Source organism: Penicillium solitum (genome assembly GCF_028829755.1).
Source record: "Penicillium solitum strain IBT 25940 chromosome Unknown utg000004l_segment0_segment0, whole genome shotgun sequence".
In the NCBI taxonomy this organism is placed as follows: Eukaryota; Fungi; Ascomycota; class Eurotiomycetes; order Eurotiales; family Aspergillaceae; genus Penicillium; species Penicillium solitum.
The window spans coordinates 3,325,065-3,342,626 of NW_027072124.1; the positions used below are offsets into that span (position 1 = coordinate 3,325,065).

Here is a 17,562-nt window from a genome sequence, read left to right on the forward strand (position 1 = left end):
TCCTAGCCAGCACCTCCATGGCTCGTGGCCACGCCGGACAAAGCGGCGTTGGTCCTGGATCATGGGAGACATTGTGTACATATATGCCTCTGTCCGTCCTAAACCGGTACCGCAACTGGGCTTGGCGCCTGCGCGCATCGCTTAGAGCTCGCTTTCGACTACTGTGATATCCTTGTATATTGCGGTGTTGATTGCTTGAGGACCGCCTTGGGATTGTATCCTGGGGTGTTGTGGTGATAGCGTCTACGGCGTCGGGTCTATGGGGCGAGAAAGTCTGGGAAACGGGGAGGTGACGCCGCTATCTGGGGTTGCCGTGTCCGCTTCGCTTCCATGAGGACGGGTGGGCGACCAATGGCTGTGGCGTAAAGGGTACGAAGGTTTGGAGATTAGGAGAAGAGGGGGTTTGGGTGGCTTGGAGTTGGACGTGTTCTTGCTGGCGGCGTTCTGTTGGCTATGCAAAATACGGGCTTCTCTATGGTCTTCTCTCTGACTGTTTTGGAAGTGACATTCCTGGCTGCTCTTTCTCTTTCTTCTTCCTTTTCTCTTTTTCATCTGCCGTGAAGAGTGGTGTGGGCATGTTGTTGTGGGTGGTTGGGAGTTGGGAGCCGGAGAGGCGTGTTGATTGGGGTGTGGGCTGGAGGTGTTTGGTTTTTGTGATGCTTGGTGGTGTTTTTGGGGGGGTTGTTCTGAGGCTTGTTTATGGCTGGAGTGTGGTCAGAGGGGTTTGCCATGGGATAAAGCACCGCGGTGGGTTGATGTCTGGTGTCTGTGGCTTGGATGATGACACTGAAATAAACCTGAGGAGATACTTCCCCTTGCACTTGACTTATTATTCATTGAAATGGGGTGATGTGCAGCTGCTGACATCTGCCACAGGTTATCTATCATTGTCGATATTTGGCTTGGATTCATTATACGATTTAGATGTTGAGTTTGAATACAGGTGGTGACGTTGGTGTGCTTGTATATACAATACAAGAATACATAGTCGGCTGCTTATGCAGCCTTGGTACATCTTTTCCAATGTATTTTTGTCTCTTTTTTTGTACTTCGCTCTCATTGGTGTTATAGCTAGAATAGAATAGGCGAAAACGGCTTGAAGTGTGCAAAATGACTTGGCTATATATAACCTTTGATCTACTCAGATTAATGGAGGAAATTTTCATATAACCATTTCATTGCCAGGTGGCCGTGGGTCCGCTGGAGCTATTTGTACTTGTCAAGTTCACACGCATCTTCAACCACGCCTCGCCTACTGCTCTGCTTCCTCCCCTAGACCGATCACCTTCATTCACATCACCATCCGACCAATTGTCTCCATTCCGAGACAACCCATTGCAGACCTCGCCTCCCTCCATGGAAGGTGTGAGGACCAGTGAGCCCACCAGGTGGACACACAGACCTCCAACCAACAACTCAGAAGAAAGCAAGAGAAGAGATAAACAAAAAAAAGAAACAAGATAAGAGAAAACCAGAAGGAAGAGAACATCTTAGGTAAAAGAGAAACCCTCAAGACTTCAACTCGATGATGACGCATGTGGAGATGTTGTGCACTAGGGAGGCATACGACGATGAGCTAGGTTGGATATCAAGTGCTCGATTTCAATGGGTTCATCGCCTAGAAATTCGGTTTTCATGTACACCACCAGATCGAGATCTGGAAAATAGGTAGGCACAACTGGTAGATTGATCTGTCATGTCTGATCATAGGGTTAGCGGATTTTTGCCCAACACCACAAAACTGTTCACCTACCGAGCAAGTCTTGAGACGACATGAGGTTCACCGCAGAATTCAAATGTTTTCAAGACCGCGTCGATGACGGGAAAACACATGAACACACGGTTATGGAAGAGTAACCGGGGTATTTGAGTTGGCGGTTGCCAACAATGCAGAGCGCGGACAAGTCACAGCTAAGCGATAAGATGTAGCATCATTCGAGGGAACCGCTCACGGCTTCATCATTCATGTAGTTCATTTTCCTTCATCCGTTGCCTCCGCCGGGTGGGAAGCTCCAGGGGTTGTGGCCGGGGTATTAGCAGACATCTGGGGTGGCATTTGAGGCATTTGGTTGAAGCCGTTGCTGGGAGTCCGATGCTGGTTAGGTGGGAAATGATGCGATTGATGAGGACTTGAGGAAAAGTGAGGCTGCTGTGGGTAGTTTCCACGGTTGGGAGGCACTGGGTTGGTTAAAAACTGGAAATGCTTGATGGGGGACTGTAGCCACACTCACTATGTCCCGACTGCTGAGGGTATCCGGGTTGGCCAGGCATAAACATCATTGATTGGGGAGGCTGTCCAGATTGCGAGTTCTGGTGCATCATCATCGGCGCACCTCGGCTCGGGCTTGGGTACCCACTATGCGGCTGAGGTGTATGTTGGGGATAGGCATGGCCCGGGTTCGGGGAGTACATGGGCATCTGTCCGTTATACGGAGTCATTCCTTGCGGGACTCCCATGTAGGGTCCATTCGAGGCCTGCTGCGCCATCATGGGAGCGCCATTCACAAACTGAGGACCACCGCCCTGGAAAGGTCTCATGTGGCCGGGTTGGGGGCCACCGTAAAACTGCGGAACCGGTTGGGGGAAGGAAAGCTGGGCATGGGGAGCCATAGGGGACGGGTATCCATGTTGCATTCGCGGGGACGGGAAAACCTGGGAGTTTGACGCGGACAACTGCATGCGGTGATGATCATCCGCATGGGAGGGGCCATGGGGGCCCTGAGAGAGAAGACCATGAGGTCCATTCGAAGGACCAGAAGATGGCGGCATCACTGGGTTACCTTGTTGGAAGTGGAAGGGCACCTGATGCTGCTGGGGAATATTGGGGTTGTTGGAGACGGAGCGACCCTGGGGCGATACTGTCGACACGCCGACAGGCTGTTTAAACATCTGATCGTACGTCTTATCTTCGGTGCCTTCCGCAAAGTCCCAGGTTGGCAAAGTCTTGTAGGGTGGCGGGATACCTCCATTCAACATAATCAACCTCTCGGTGGTCTCTGCATTCTCCTTCTTCATGCGCTTGATGGGATTGAACTGGTCGCTGATCGAGGGACGTTCGGCGATAGGCTGTGGCTTCCTTGGGCCAAAGAATGCGGTCGGCGTTGTGGCCCGCGACACAGAGCGGTTGCGAGAGAAAGGCCGTGGGCTTGCAGCAGCCCCTGAGGTACCAGGAGTGAAAGTGCTCGCTGCGGGGTTTGGCTTGAATTCCATAGCTTTGACATTGAACTTGGTTCCTGCAGAAGACCCGGCCTGCGATTTGACGGGGCTGGTCATTCTCTGCTGCTCACTGGCAGGACCAGTTGGGGGTCCACGGGCATCTTGAATCGGAAGTGGAGTTGGAACAGGACCCATTCCCGCTCCCTTTCGTTGCTGCAAATTGTCCGCTAGTCGATGACTGAGCATGCCAACACCAGGACGTCCTGGCGGGGCGACTTGCTGAGGGAACCTTCCGCCAGCACCCGCGAGAGGCCCGGTGGGAGGATAGCCCTGACGAGTGCGGTTGTAGTTCTGACGATCAGCGGGTGCAGATGGGGGCACAGCTCCAGTAGGTCCGGCACTACGAGGAGGTGGCTGTTGTTCCATGGGAGGTGTGGTAACATTTGGGGTGGTCTTGTCGTCTCCCTGCTGCAGCGCTCGCTGCATAATTGCTTCCTGCTTCATCCGGTCCTTGGCTAGGATAGGAACAAGGTCTTTCGGCACCGGAGTCGAGAGTTTGAAGCTCTTGGAAAACTTCATCAGCTCATTGAGTTTCATGGTTCGGTCATATGAGGCTTGGTTGCGACGGCGCTCCTGCATCTTGATTTTCTCGCTATTTGCGAACTGGCGGAAATGATCCAGCACCTCTACCTCCACGTTTGCGGTCGCATTGTCAGGCGCAGCGCGCTTTCCAGCCGGTATAGCGGATGCAGTAGATACTGCAGGTGCCACACCCTTGCCCAAGGCACTCTTTTGCTCGGTATCTGTTGTAGGTTGCAGCGATGCAACCAGCTCCGCTTGTTGCTCTGAGGGTGCAGCTTCCTTTGCCACGGCCTGAGAGGGAATAGGGATAGGAGCAGCAGGGACCGGAGAAGCAACAGCTTGCTTGGCGGGTGCACTGGGAGTCGCAGCAGGCTGGGGAGGTGCCTGGCGGCGTCCAGGGGGCATGTACTTGTTTGGCTGGCCGGAAAGCAGGGGAGGGAAGGCTTTGTCTTCGCGGCGAACACCGCTGTACTTGTCTTCTTCGTCTTGGTCCCCAGTATCCGGTGCTACAAGGCCACGCTCCTCGCGCATGTGGGAGTTGTCCACATCATGTCCCTCAATCTCACGGGCGATCCGCGCTGCCTCCGCCTGCTTCTGTTTGTAGTTGGGGTCCGAACGATCAAGGCGAGTGGTGTAGATGTTCTCATCGTAGTTGGTCTTGGCGCCGAAAAGACGCTCGTTTGCCTCAAACTGGTCCCATCCTGCAGAGGTGTTGCTCGTTTCAAGTGACATATCAATGTCAGTCTCGGCAGGTTCCCAGCGCTGCAAGGTGCGCTCTCGCATAGCTAAGTTTCCGGAAATATCACTATCAGTTCTGAAACCTTGCGAAGCACCTGTGGTCTTGATTAGTATATACACAAACGAATCTGACTAAACAAAGCAATCCGTACCGTTTGGTTCCTTGGCTGAAACTTCGGCTGTGGTAACGTTTGGAACGGCAATGTCGGCCACATCCTTAATATCAAACGACATGGTGTGCTCAGGCGTAGAGCCTATGTACGGAGTTGCGACATCGCTGACACCGTTTGTCCGGGGTTGGCCCTCTTGCGAGGTTCTCTGGACCATCTTGAGCAGGAACGAAAGTTCGTTGGACTCCATGGTCGAGGAAGAGAAGATGCCGGTAAACTTCTCTCCGGTTTTCGTAGTAATGGTGGTGTGTAGGCCCTAGCAAGAAGTTTAGAATTAATCGACAATATGGTGGTGCGACTTGGCTTACAATGAAGCTGGCGAATAAGAAAACTAGGCGGTCATGAGCATGGCTATCAGGGGTGTTTGACTCCTTTTGGTTGGGTCTCGGGGACCCAGACTGCTTCTGGTGGGTCATGTTGCCGTTCGATGAAGTGTATGAAGATCGTTGAGTGATGGGGTTGGTCCCTTGGGTCCAGGCCTTGTGGGAGTTTGTGCGCCTATGCAGTAGAACATGCTTTTGTTAGCGGTGACTGGTCACAAAACAGAGAACAACAATACATCTCTACCATCGAATCCGACGGCTTCAATTGGCTCTTGCTGGCGCACAACTCGATGCAAGCCTGCAACAAAGCTCATCGGTTCAAAAGCGCGTGCACGAGTTCAATCGCCAATAAGACAAGGGAAGGGCACGATAAGAACAAAGGGGAGTTTCCCAAGTCCGTAGAAGATGGAAATACACAAGAAAATGTTGTCTAAAAGGAAGAGCTGAACATACCGTTGTCCGCCATCGACGGGGCTGCCCGACTGTCGTCGGTTGTCGGACCCCTTGGTGCTGTTACTGGATCTCAGAGTGGATCGGCCGGGGTTGGGGGCGCCCGCGCTGGCATTGCCAGACGCGTTGTTGGCCGGCACAGAGTTGAGAGCGGAAGCCATTGATTGACTTGGGTGTCAGTCAGGGCAAGCTTGCGTCGTGGAACTTCGCACGGCGGAAAGCCGCGAGGATGAGGCACGATGCCACAACACACCGCCTGCACAAACAGGACTTGGGGGGGAAAGTGAGGGGGAAGGATAAGCAACCACCACACTGCGGAGATACCGGAATGCCAATGGCAGGAAAATAGGGAAGAATGGAAGGGAACAGAAGGATAAAAAAAATAGAGGAAAGAGAAAAGGACTTGTCGCAAGTTGATGGGGGGAAGGGGACTGGAGAGAGAAGTCACGCGTATGGTATTGTATTTGTGTGTTACACCCTTTTCCTTTTTTTGTTTCTTTTTCTTTTCTTTTTAGCGTTGTGAGTGCAAATTTCCCAATAGGAATATTATTGTTGATCTCACAAAGGAATAATATGTTTTGTTCTAATAAGTCTCTGCTCTTTGGGCCTCCCACCCTAGGAATAGGCCAATTGCCAATGTTACGGACAGAGTACGGGTCAGGCTGAGGTAGCTCCGTCCATACTATTGACCCCTCATAGAGTTTAAGACTATATTAACCATAATCCAGAACGGTGGCATTTGTGCGATATAGGGTCAGAACCCATGAACCCATTAAGATATATGTACTAGTATTCATCTCCGATGCATAAAGCAGGGAATTACCAATAGAAACAAGTAAACCCGCATGGGTACATGGATGTATCCATACATCATCTTGTACGATCAACTGCATTATCGGTCATTCATGTCCCCAAGAACTTGTGCCATTATTCAGATCATAATAGGGTGGTATTTTACTTTGTATCTTGCTCATGGTTGCCACTTTCTAGGGTATTTATATACACCAGATGTCATATCTGAGGTCATAGGTCCCGAGGTATACTTTGTACATATCTGGTTCCATGGGAACTTCCTCCGGTGAGGCTTTCCTATTTTAGCTGCCGTTCTATAACGCTCAGAGCCGGGCCCGCTAACCTTCCAAGGTTGGAAGTAGATCCTAGTGACTCAGATCTCCTGCAGAGTTTACCTAGGTAGGATCCAATATATATACCGACACACAATTGGACGCTCAATTGATGTTATGATCTTTTGGCTGAGTGGTGGAATTATATTATGTAATCAACTGATGCTCCAGGGGAATTGATAGGGACACCCCAACTTTTGTTAAGGACACCCCATATTATGTAATTTGAATTATTAGATAATATAAAATATCATGTGATATGTATCTGAAATACCCTTATTCTCTCCATTATTTACACAGTACACGACCTTCGTGTATGCCCAACTATACCGCATGCAGTACATTTTGATGGTGCTTTTTTCCTCTTCTGTATAGGCTCTTCAACTTTCTTTTGCTCTATCTCATCCCGCTTACGCTTCTTAGGCTTCGGCAATGGAACCAGGGGCTCTAAGAGTGGAAGATGCTCTAATATGTCCTCTGTATCACAAAGGCCAATTCGCCAGAACGGGTGGATATCTGATAATGGAATAGCTGCATTACCCTCTAGTAAAGTAGCAATCTGATGTGCGCAAGGTAGACCCATCGTTCTTGAGAATGTATTTGTATAGGGAGGTATAGGAGCTATTTCTGTAGCTCTTTTAGCCTTTGAAACTTGCTCACTAATTCGTCGGATTGAATATCGAGAGGTCCTAGTCATGATATTAGTATAAAGCTGTTGTGATGGTACTATTACCTTTTCAATTTGATCTCTTATAAGGTCATATTCAAGCGTAGCATGTTGGGCTTGTAAAGCTTGTGAAATCCTTTCAAATATAAGTAACATATCCCCTGTTGAAGCTCCTATATGCTTTTTTAGAAAGGCATGCGAGCCTTCAACTCGGGATGTCGTAGAATTACCTAGGTGTAGGTATTGTTGTGTCCACGCAACTATAAATTTCTCTTTATAAATTAGCCATGTATCTTTAATATATCGAAGGGGTAGGGGGGAGGATTGATATTGCTTTTCAAATTCTAAAAGCCTTATATTATAGATATCCTCGGTACTAGAATAGATTAGCTGAATCCACGATTTGAGAAATTCTTGATGCTTATTATTCGTATCGAAATACTGCTTTGTATTTTGTGTCACATTTTTATTAATATGCCATATACAAAGTAAATGCGGATATCTAGGGCATACAACCCTAAGTGCACCTAATAGAGCGAGATCTCGATCAGTACAAAGAACTGGTTTAAAGGGTAGGGGATTTAGGAAGGAGAAAAAGGTCTTTAAAGCCCAAATATAGCTCTCTTCCTTCTCATTCTGCATAAAGCAGAATGCAATACTAAATGTCGAATTTGAGGGTGATATGCCAATGATATGTAATAAAGGCATCTGATATCGATTCGTTTTATAAGTACAATCTAGTACGAAAACCCTATTATACTTATTAGCATACTTGATTGATTCTGGATGCGCAAATATAAAAAAGAGGATATGGCCTTCGTGATCCTGCTTAATAGCATATTTCCAATAATCTTCCTGTAGAGTTTTGATTAGAAGCTCAAGGGGAGTACTATTACCAAGCTTTTGTCTTCGTAAAGCACTTCGTGCATTATAGATATCCCTAGGGGTAACTAGGGTATTAGGATGCTCTCTTTTAATTAGAGTAAGGATATCACGGGGCTTCGATCCAACCTCAGACATATGAAGGATAATTTGAAGCTGCTCCTCTGTGAATTTGCGAGCTATAGGGTGACCTATTATTAGTGGTATGATTATGACTAGGGTTACGTACCTTTAATTCCCACGTCTCACTATTTGGAATTCTTCTTCCATATAGTCTAAATGGACAACTAATTCGACGTGTAGTTGTTAATCGTCGATTTGCCCCATCTAGCGCATTGATTCGATCATAGTAGGTGCCACCACGATCACAACCTAGGCATATATTTCGATTCGCATTTGATCGTATAGTAGTGATAGCATAGCCGTGGGAGAGAGCATGCTGACGTACAGAGGCCATTAGTAGCTCTCTACTATCAAAGATCTGCTCTTTAGGGGGCTCCATATCTGATAAATCTGAGAGGTAGAGATCTAAAGAGCTGAGAGAATTAGGGGGCGGAGCTAGGGGATTTATACTAGACTATGGTATAGGCATTTAGAATGATGTTGCTATGGTAATTCTAATACAGATCACATGATATTTTATATTATCTAATAATTCAAATTACATAATTTGGGGTGTTCTTAACAAAAGTTGGGGTGTCCCTATCAATTCCCATGCTCCAGGTGTGTCCAGGTGGACCTGGGTATCTCCATACAATATAGGCTCATGTGTTGTAACCTCAATATTCCAACCATGGAAGATTTCCTGTCAGTATTGCAGAGGCAATAGCAGAGGCCGCCTGGGAGGAAGCAGTTAGTGCCTTAGATCATCAGTGTCGGGGGAATGATGTTGAGCCACTCTATTCAGATCGCCGATCTATATATGTTAAAGTTGTTTAAGGAACAACTAATCGAGTGGCTATGGATACTAGATAGATTTGATTTCCAACCAGCATTCCACCTGGGCAGCATTCGGGTGTTAGTCAGCGCTTGGGGGCTTAGCAAATCAATCCAATGGGTATGCCGTGATAGACACCCATTTTAGGGAATAATGTGACAACTAATGCATATAAAAAGGGCATTAGCATTCTGCCTCATGGCATCATCTTCACCGTAAGTTCCAGACTGTATCAGCCCCAACTTAGCTTTAATCCTGCCACTATTCGTACCTAAAACATTGGCTGTATCAAAATGAGGCTCTAACTCCAAGCAATATTACTCGGATTTAATAGGGCCTAATAACCTTAGATCACACGTATCTGAATCCTTCCATTTGTTAACTCTTCAATAAAATTGCCGAAGTCTCCTTCCATGATTGTTCGAGACGGGAATGGAGTTAGGCGTTACATTGGTTGGGCTGCTGTATTTTAGGCTAGCAGGGTTGCAGGGTTGTTCGTTCTGTACTTGGTGGGCCTAATACTTATCCTCCTATGGAGAAGAGAGCAACAATTCTATACGAAAGATCTGAGTAAGTGGTGCAAAAAATACAATAGTAACCGAAATAACTTCACCCAATCGTCCTACAAGACAAGTATAAATAGAGCCGGAGTGGAGCTGAAGTGGAACAGTCGAAAGGGACAAAGGCAAGGGCCTTATCAATCGGGTACTTATCAGTGGATGCGGTGAGGGATGAGCCCATTTGTCCCTTTGATGTTTTATTGTATGTTGTATGTTCGATGTATTATGATGTTGAAAGTACAGATAGTATAAGCATGTGATTATATGGCATCAAATTGGAGGTCAATTGTCAATGATCAATTCACACAAAGTACATACATACAATGTATATACATATGTACCAACTACTGCGGCCTGAACTCTCGAGTAACGCGTTGCCCCGGTCCCTTGTACATCATTACAGGGCTATACAGTATTTATGGTATTTATGGTATTGAGAGGATCAATTGTTGCTGATCATCGGTTCGGGTGCGGTAAGGCGCCAAGTTGACAGGAGGCTGGGCATCATCTTCACACATGCTTGGCAAACTCGCTTGCTTCTGGCCTATTTCTCACTTTCCGTTCTCCCTACCTCGGTCATCTGGCCTATCGTACTTATGCAGTCCCCAGGCACTTCAAGGACCCAGTTCCCTTACCCTGAACATCTGGACCACCAGACATCCCCCGAACGACCCTCGGGGTCTGGCAGTGCCGACACACCCATGGCTTCCCAGCAGTCCGGCCGCAGTTCCTCCGCCTCGTCTCGGTCCCAGTCCAGCAAGAATCAGGTAAGTCTCTGGCTGCCGGTCAATCGCCTACACTCCGATGGCTAATGAACCGGTATTTTCCCCCACCGCACAGCCCGATAAGCAAATATCCCAAATCGAAAAGAGCGTCACGCACCTCTTGGTTGCGACAAAACAACTCCTCGAAACCTTAACCCAATGGTCTCGGAAGCAAGCATCGGAGAATGACGTGTCAGATGTATATGTTCGATTGGGCTATGAATTTAATTTGGCTTGTCGGGCCTTCAGTGCCATCGGAGTCGACACCTCAGACCTCGGTCCCGTACCAGACCTGCTCCGCACCATACTCGAAGACACTCTTAGTCAAGACGCATCTTCCCAGAGCCTCGATAGATACCTCCCCCGAATCCGAGATATAATCATCAACTTGTTAAAAGGGCTGAAGAAAAAGCAAGCTCGCTTAAGGTCCCGGCACCAGCGCGAAGATGGCCGGCCCGCTCCAGGACGACAAGCCAGTGCGGGAAGCATTGCTAACGGGCAGGCAATTGGTCAGCTGTATGATGATGCTGCAGCATCCACCATGCCGTCGACATCCCAGTCTCCGAGAAGATCGAATCGACGATATGGCAGTGGTGGATCGCTGGAGGATCAACCGGCCATTGCTCGAACCTCCTCGGCACCTTCGACAACCGAACCGCGCATGGCAAACCACGCCGAAAGAGAACTATCGCGGCGAGAGGCCCAGCAAATGCTGTCTCAACCTACCCCCTTCGATAATGACACAACCCCTCGAGCCACAACATCGAATACCACAGCGCCTTCAACATATGTTACACCCGCCGGGTTCAGTGCGCCTCCGCCTCCGCCTCCGCCAAAGGAGGATGACGCATTGGGGGCTTTGCAAAGAAGTGGAGAGCTTGAGCGACGTGCCTCGCGTCGATTCTCTGCTTATCAAATTCAGAAACATCTGGGCACGTCTACCAACGGCGTTCCTGTCCTCCCTACTCAGAACTCTCCCATCCCCAATCGCGGTCGTGATGTCCGCGAATCTTTGAATGCAGTCCGTCTGCGAGGCTCATTTACTCATACGAGACAACGATCCAACAACCGCTTACAGGAAGCCGCGAAGGGTGCGCAAGCTCCCCCACCCGCAAATATTCCGGATGTTGTGGAAGAAGAACGCACTCCTCCACCTGCTGCACCTCAATTAGAGCCACAAGTAATCGATACCGTACCATCTGAGGTGCCCACAGAAGCGGATGTTCATGACGAGAAAGACGACACCGTGGAAACTGCGATCGTTCCTCCCCCGATCATTCCACAACCCCAAGAGAAGCCAACACTTGAAGACGCTTTTGAGCCCGCAAAACCGGCACCCCAAACCCCGAAGGCAGGCTCCTTTGGACCGTCCACCGAGATCGCAACACCTCTATCGGCTATTCAATTTGCTACTGAGCAACCTTCACCGGGCAAAGAGCTGACGCTGTTCCTGCAATATAAAAGCAAAATTAAGAAGTATGTGCTCCCAGATGGTATTGCAGAGCTCACCATTGGGCGCCTGCAGCTTGCTTTTATTGAAAAGTTTGCGTGGAACACCCACGACAATGGCGTTGATTTGCCAGAAATTTATATCCAAGATCCAATCTCAGGCATCCGACATGAACTAGAAGATCTTGCCGACGTCAAAGATCGGTCTGTGTTGGTGCTTAACGTTGACAACCTGGATGAGGTCAAGAAACACTTCGATGACAGCCTTGGAAGCGTGCGCCTCCTAGTCGAAGGCGTCAAAGAAACACTTTCTGGCCAAGGGAATATCATCCAGCGGGTTTCAGATCGCCAGCTTGAAGCTTCCAAAGAAATCGCGCGCTTGGCTGCTGCTCCTCCAGCCACAGTTGGAGCGGTTTCCAAGGGATCGATTCCCGGTAGTGGATCTCAAATTGCCGAGCTTCAGAGCTTGCGTCGTGACTTGGCTGTCCTGCGTCAGACCTACTCCAACTTTACTGCCGACATCACTGGTTCCATGAGTGCAGTCCGTGCTAAGGCAGGCAAGGTGAAAACCGCTGCTGACGACGTTGCCACTCCCTCTTATGAAGGTGATGCTGGCCGTGCTCGCGTCAATACTGGAAAGAAGGAACTTGCAGGTGAATCGGAGCGACTGGTCGCTCGCGTCGATGATCTCCAAGATTTGGTCGAGGACCTTCGGAAGGATGTTGTGACCCGCGGTGTTCGTCCTCTCCCAAGACAATTGGAGGGTGTCAGTCGCGATATTAGCATGGTCATGAAAGAAATTAAGAAAATGCAGGACTTCCTTGGTCGCGAGAAGCCCATTTGGACCAAGATCTGGGAGAAGGAGCTACAGCTGGTTTGCGAAGAACGAGACCAGCTTACCATGCAGGAAGACCTCGCTGCTGATTTGCAAGACGATCTCGAGAAGGCAACTCAAACCTTCGCCCTGGTGGAGCAAGCTACGAAGGAGCAGGTCTTGACGAATACAACCGGTAGCACCGCTGTCCGCGCCCCATCCAGGACTCTTGGAATCGACCCCACTATTGATCCCATGAAAGCCAAGGACGGTGTCCTGGGCGAAGTCCGAGCTTTGCAACCCAACCACGAAAGTCGACTCGAGGCCATTGAGCGAGCCGAGAAAGCACGCAAGAAGGAGCTTGAGACTCGGCGAATCGGTCTTTTCCAGAAGGAACTGGGTGCATTTGTCGATGAAGGCAAATTGAAGAAGAGCGGTGGTTTCGAGGAGACTGAGCGTCTCCGTACTGCGAAGGACGAGCGCATCCGCAAAGAGGTTTGGGAAAGACAGCAGGCCCGCAATGCCGAGATGGAGAAAGCAGAGGCGGAAGCCGCTGCTGCGCAGGCAGCGGAGCAAAACAACGAGGGTGGAGGTGATGATGACCAGCCAGAAGGTGAAGGGGAGGCGACCCCGGAGGATGCAGACGAGGTAGAGAAAGTAGAAGAGCCCAAGTCGCCATCTTCCGACACGGGGAAGCCACTGCCCAAGGCGCCGGAGGAGGACAACACCACCTCCGAACAGCCCTCTGCTTGATCCTCTGTTGATACGAGGATGTTCCTCCATCCTCCATCTCATCCTCAATCTGATCATCCTCGACCCTACGAAGTCTCATCCCGAATCTCTCCTAGCCAAGGGCAAGTGAAATTGGATTCACACGTTTATTATTTTGTTTTATTGCATCCGACATCGCATTGGGGCTTTGGTTTTGTTCATGTCATTTCCGTTGATACCTTTTGGCGTGTTTCCTGTGCGAGAGCCCCTTATGTCATTTACTGACGATACCCTGCCATACTCTGTGGCTTGCCACTAGCATTTGGTTTTTGATTTTGCGAATGATTATGAGCACATTTGAAGTTAGACTTGGGATGTTCTTAGGCTTGGAGTAGTACTAGTTGGAAGTAGTCTCCTGATATCGTGCTACGTAGACTAATATAGAGCGAGAATAATCCCAAATACTCAAATCAACTAATATAAATGTTCCAACTAACTACTCTGTACTCTGCAACTTGACCTGTCTGTCCTGCAAGCTAATGCGTAGCGGTGTGCGCCTCCTGCATCCTGCACTCCCAGCCACCCCATGCAGCTTTGTAGCTTTTCAGCTTTATAGAAAGCCCAATGCGCCCTTAATTTATTCCTTGATCGACAAGGATCTTTCCCCTAAAATTCGTCAAACTCGACTTGGGTTGGATGTTAAGGGACACAAGAATATATATTTGCACCAGTGCACCCACCCCAACCCAACTCGAGATTTGGTTCCCAACCAATTCATTCACAGCCCTTGTTAGTGAAACAAACATCTGAAACAGCTACCCAACTACAAGAGCGTCTCCAACCCGACTATTCCGACTATTCCCACTAGTCTCAACCTAAACAAACTCGAGATCTATTCTGGTCACCATGCTCAGCGGCAGCATGCAGCTCCTCCACGCCCTCACCATACTCTGCTCACTGCCGCAGTTTCCGAGACTGATCTCAGCAGAAAATATAAATCACTATGTGGATTTAGAATCCAAAGAGACTGAAATTTCTCCGTCATTGCCAGCAAACCTCATTCTCCAGCGCAATGCCGCTATAACATCCCAAATCGCAGCAGGACCAGCCCTCGGCGTGAAGAAAATGAGCGAAGACGAAGGCGAGAAATTCTTCCTCGACTACTGGAGTTTTGGGGATGACTTTTCGTCTGGTAACATATCTGAGCGACACATTTCCGATGAAGATGGAGTTTCCCCAGCACGCTTTGTGGCCCAATCATACCCATTCGGGCCATCTTATTCCCTGGGAACAGATGGAGAAAGTCAGTCCCTTCCCCGGGAAAATAATAACAGCGCCGTCAATCTGTTCGAGAAACGAGACTTCAAGTGCCCGACTGGGACAACGGCGTGCGTATCCATCGGTCGATCCGATCGCTGTTGTGGGTCCGGGGAGACGTGCCAGATCGTCGCTGATACGGGGCACGGCAACGTGGGCTGTTGTCCTAGCTGGAAGACTTGCTCTGGGATGATTGGGTCATGCCAGAGTGGGTATACGGCTTGCTCGCAGGCTTTGGGGGGTGGATGTTGTGTTCCGGGGTATGATTGTGTCGAAGGGGGATGTAAGTGGATTTCTTTTTTTGTTTTGTCGTTCCTAGATTGTCATTGGGAATTGCGAATATGAGCGTTCGAAGCTAATTATTCTATTAGGTGCATACATCACTGTTATTACGGTGTCTATTCATTCAACCATGGTGTTGTCTACTGTGACCTACTCGACCAAACCACAGGATACTACTTCCACTTCCTGCTCTCCCTCGACGGCCTCTCCCTATAGCAGCAAGTCCACAACAAACGATAGCCTGGCACCACCAGCACGGCCTACGAACCTCTCAACAGTAACCAGTGCTACCCGCGGTGGCGATGTCTGCCCGACTGGTTTCTACGCCTGCTCAGCCGTCTACCAAGGTGGCTGCTGCCGCACCGGAAGAGACTGTGATACGACCTCATGCCCGACCACATCTTCGACGACCATAGTATCAGATGGTGTGACGATTGTAGCGCCCGTCGCAACAACAACGCAACACTCTGGTGGAAACCGGTGCGCTCGGGGCTGGTTTCATTGTGCTGACACCGTGGGCGGAGGATGCTGTCCCATGGGATTCGCCTGTGGTGCTAGTTGTACTGCAAGGGACATTGCGTTTGGGACAACTATTGCCAAGGAACAAGCCACCGCGACTAGCGGAGCTGGTGTGGTGCATCGGGTTAGCAAAATGATGTTGGGGATGATGCTGGGATTGGGTGTGGGGATTTGGATACTATGAAAAAAAAACAAAAAAAAACAAAACAAACAAACAAGAAGATACGATACAGATGAACATGAATGACAATAAATCTGCAAACAGCTTGGAATGTGAATTTTATAGAAGCTCTCCCCACGGGGGTTTAGTAATCGGGCTAAACGTACAGGCGGAGTCTTACCGGCTGCTGCACTCGGACCTAACCACCGAATCTCGCCGACACCGGGAACCTCCGCTTTTCTCACTTCTTCTTTCTCCAACCCTCGTTCTTTTCAGGTATTGTGAGTTAATATGTGATTTGATCGCAAAAGTGTGCCCTTTAATTACTTTGCGATCCCAATATTACCCATTTGTGGCCCCATACTGACATCCCACACCTCAAGCCGCCATCATGTCCGAAACTCCCCAGGCACCCCTCCCCTTCGTCTACCAGTTCGCCGCCGGTGCGGTGGCTGGTGTCTCAGAGGTATGTCTCTCTTGATTTTGTTTTGCAAAGTGATTCCGACTACACTCGTTGTGTCGGAACCCCCCACGAGGTGCTATGTTGACTAACGCGTCTCTCCCCGCACGAACAGATCCTGATTATGTACGGCTCTCCACTCCCCTTCTTTGGTCGCATGACTACCTTTATTGGAGATATGCTTGGTATAGTGTGGAAATTGAACCGAATTGACGATGTGTGACTCGCAGGTACCCTCTGGACGTGCTCAAGACTCGAATGTAAGCAAGCCGCCGGTCGCAGTAAACACCGACCTCATATGACCTGAGCTAACGATACCAACCTACAGTCAGCTCCAGACCGGACCCCCTGTCCCTGGTGTCGATTACTACAATGGCATGTTCGACTGCTTCCGCAAGATTGTTAAGAACGAGGGGTATGTCATCACCCCAGCGAAGTAGCCACGGCTCTCTAACATGCGACAACGTATCTAGTGCTTCCCGTCTATACCGTGGTATCTCCGCGCCCATCCTGATGGAGGCACCTAAGCGTGCGACCAAGTTCGCCGCTAACGACAGCTGGGGTGCTTTCTACCGCAACCTGTTTGGTGTCGATAAGCAGACCCAAGGTCTGGCCACTTTGACCGGAGCCACAGCTGGAGCGACTGAAGCCTTCGTGGTGGTTCCTTTCGAGCTGGTGAAGATCCGTCTGCAGGATAAGGCCCAAGCCCACAAGTACAACGGCATGTTCGACGTTGTGAAGAAGATCGTGGCCGCAGAAGGCCCGCTCGCAATGTACAACGGCCTTGAGTCGACCATGTGGCGCCACGTCCTGTGGAACGCAGGTTACTTCGGCTGTATCTTCCAGGTTCGCGCACAGCTGCCTGCCGCCGAGCCCGGCAACAAGAACCAGCAGACCCGCAACGACTTGATCGCTGGTAGCGTTGGTGGTATCACTGGTACTATCCTCAACACCCCCATGGATGTCGTCAAGTCTCGCATCCAGAACACCTCCAAGGTTCCCGGTCAGGTCGCCAAGTACAACTGGGCCTGGCCTGCTCTCGGCACCGTTATGAAGGAGGAGGGCTTCGCTGCCCTGTACAAGGGCTTCACACCTAAGGTGCTGCGTCTCGGCCCTGGTGGTGGTATCCTGCTTGTGGTCTACACCGGTGTCATGGATTTCTTCCGCAACATGCGCGATCAAAAGTAAATTGATCCTGCTTGTTGTGGTTGAATGTTTGACAGCGAAAATGTTTCCCAAAAAGCAAGAATGGCCATTCACCTCCGACCCTGACCCCTTTACCCCGATACCCTCTTCCACTATCCTTTCTACCTTGGATTCAGAGTTGACAGAACATGTGGAGGAAGTTGTGGTTTATGGTTTCTTGTCTTTCTATACTACCCTCTTTGCATTATACAATAGAGAACGGCCACTAGATGGACATAAAACAAATCAAAACAATAAATTCATGTGTTCAAGTCTATTTCTATCAAAATCTATTAAATCTTCACACATCTA

At 49.5% G+C, this 17,562-nt stretch overlaps 3 protein-coding genes across 3 annotated transcripts; 2 read left to right on the top strand and 1 right to left on the bottom strand.

The window, feature by feature from the left end:
* Positions 1-1,972: 1,972 nt before the first annotated feature.
* Positions 1,973-5,580, bottom strand: N7455_007267 (putative PAB1 binding protein (Pbp1); the record flags this gene model as incomplete). The annotated part of the gene is made up of 5 exons (XM_040957778.2): positions 1,973-2,178; positions 2,232-4,571; positions 4,629-4,902; positions 4,955-5,144; positions 5,423-5,580. 5 exons carry the CDS (start codon positions 5,578-5,580, stop codon positions 1,973-1,975), a joined length of 3,168 nt encoding a protein of 1,055 aa, XP_040811787.1.
* A 4,553-nt stretch (positions 5,581-10,133) lies between these two features.
* Positions 10,134-13,369, top strand: N7455_007268 (formin-mediated actin nucleation enhancer; the record flags this gene model as incomplete). Its single annotated transcript, XM_040957815.2, has 2 exons — positions 10,134-10,356; positions 10,430-13,369. Exons 1-2 carry the CDS (start codon positions 10,186-10,188, stop codon positions 13,367-13,369), a joined length of 3,111 nt encoding a protein of 1,036 aa, XP_040811743.2. The 5' UTR covers positions 10,134-10,185.
* An 864-nt stretch (positions 13,370-14,233) lies between these two features.
* Positions 14,234-17,523, top strand: N7455_007269 (uncharacterized protein; the record flags this gene model as incomplete). Its single annotated transcript, XM_065605575.1, is given in 8 exon segments — positions 14,234-14,927; positions 15,016-15,569; positions 15,775-15,886; positions 15,989-16,071; positions 16,181-16,282; positions 16,296-16,325; positions 16,398-16,480; positions 16,539-17,523. 8 exon segments carry the CDS (start codon positions 14,234-14,236, stop codon positions 17,251-17,253), a joined length of 2,373 nt encoding a protein of 790 aa, XP_065461429.1. The 3' UTR covers positions 17,254-17,523.
* Positions 17,524-17,562: the final 39 nt, after the last annotated feature.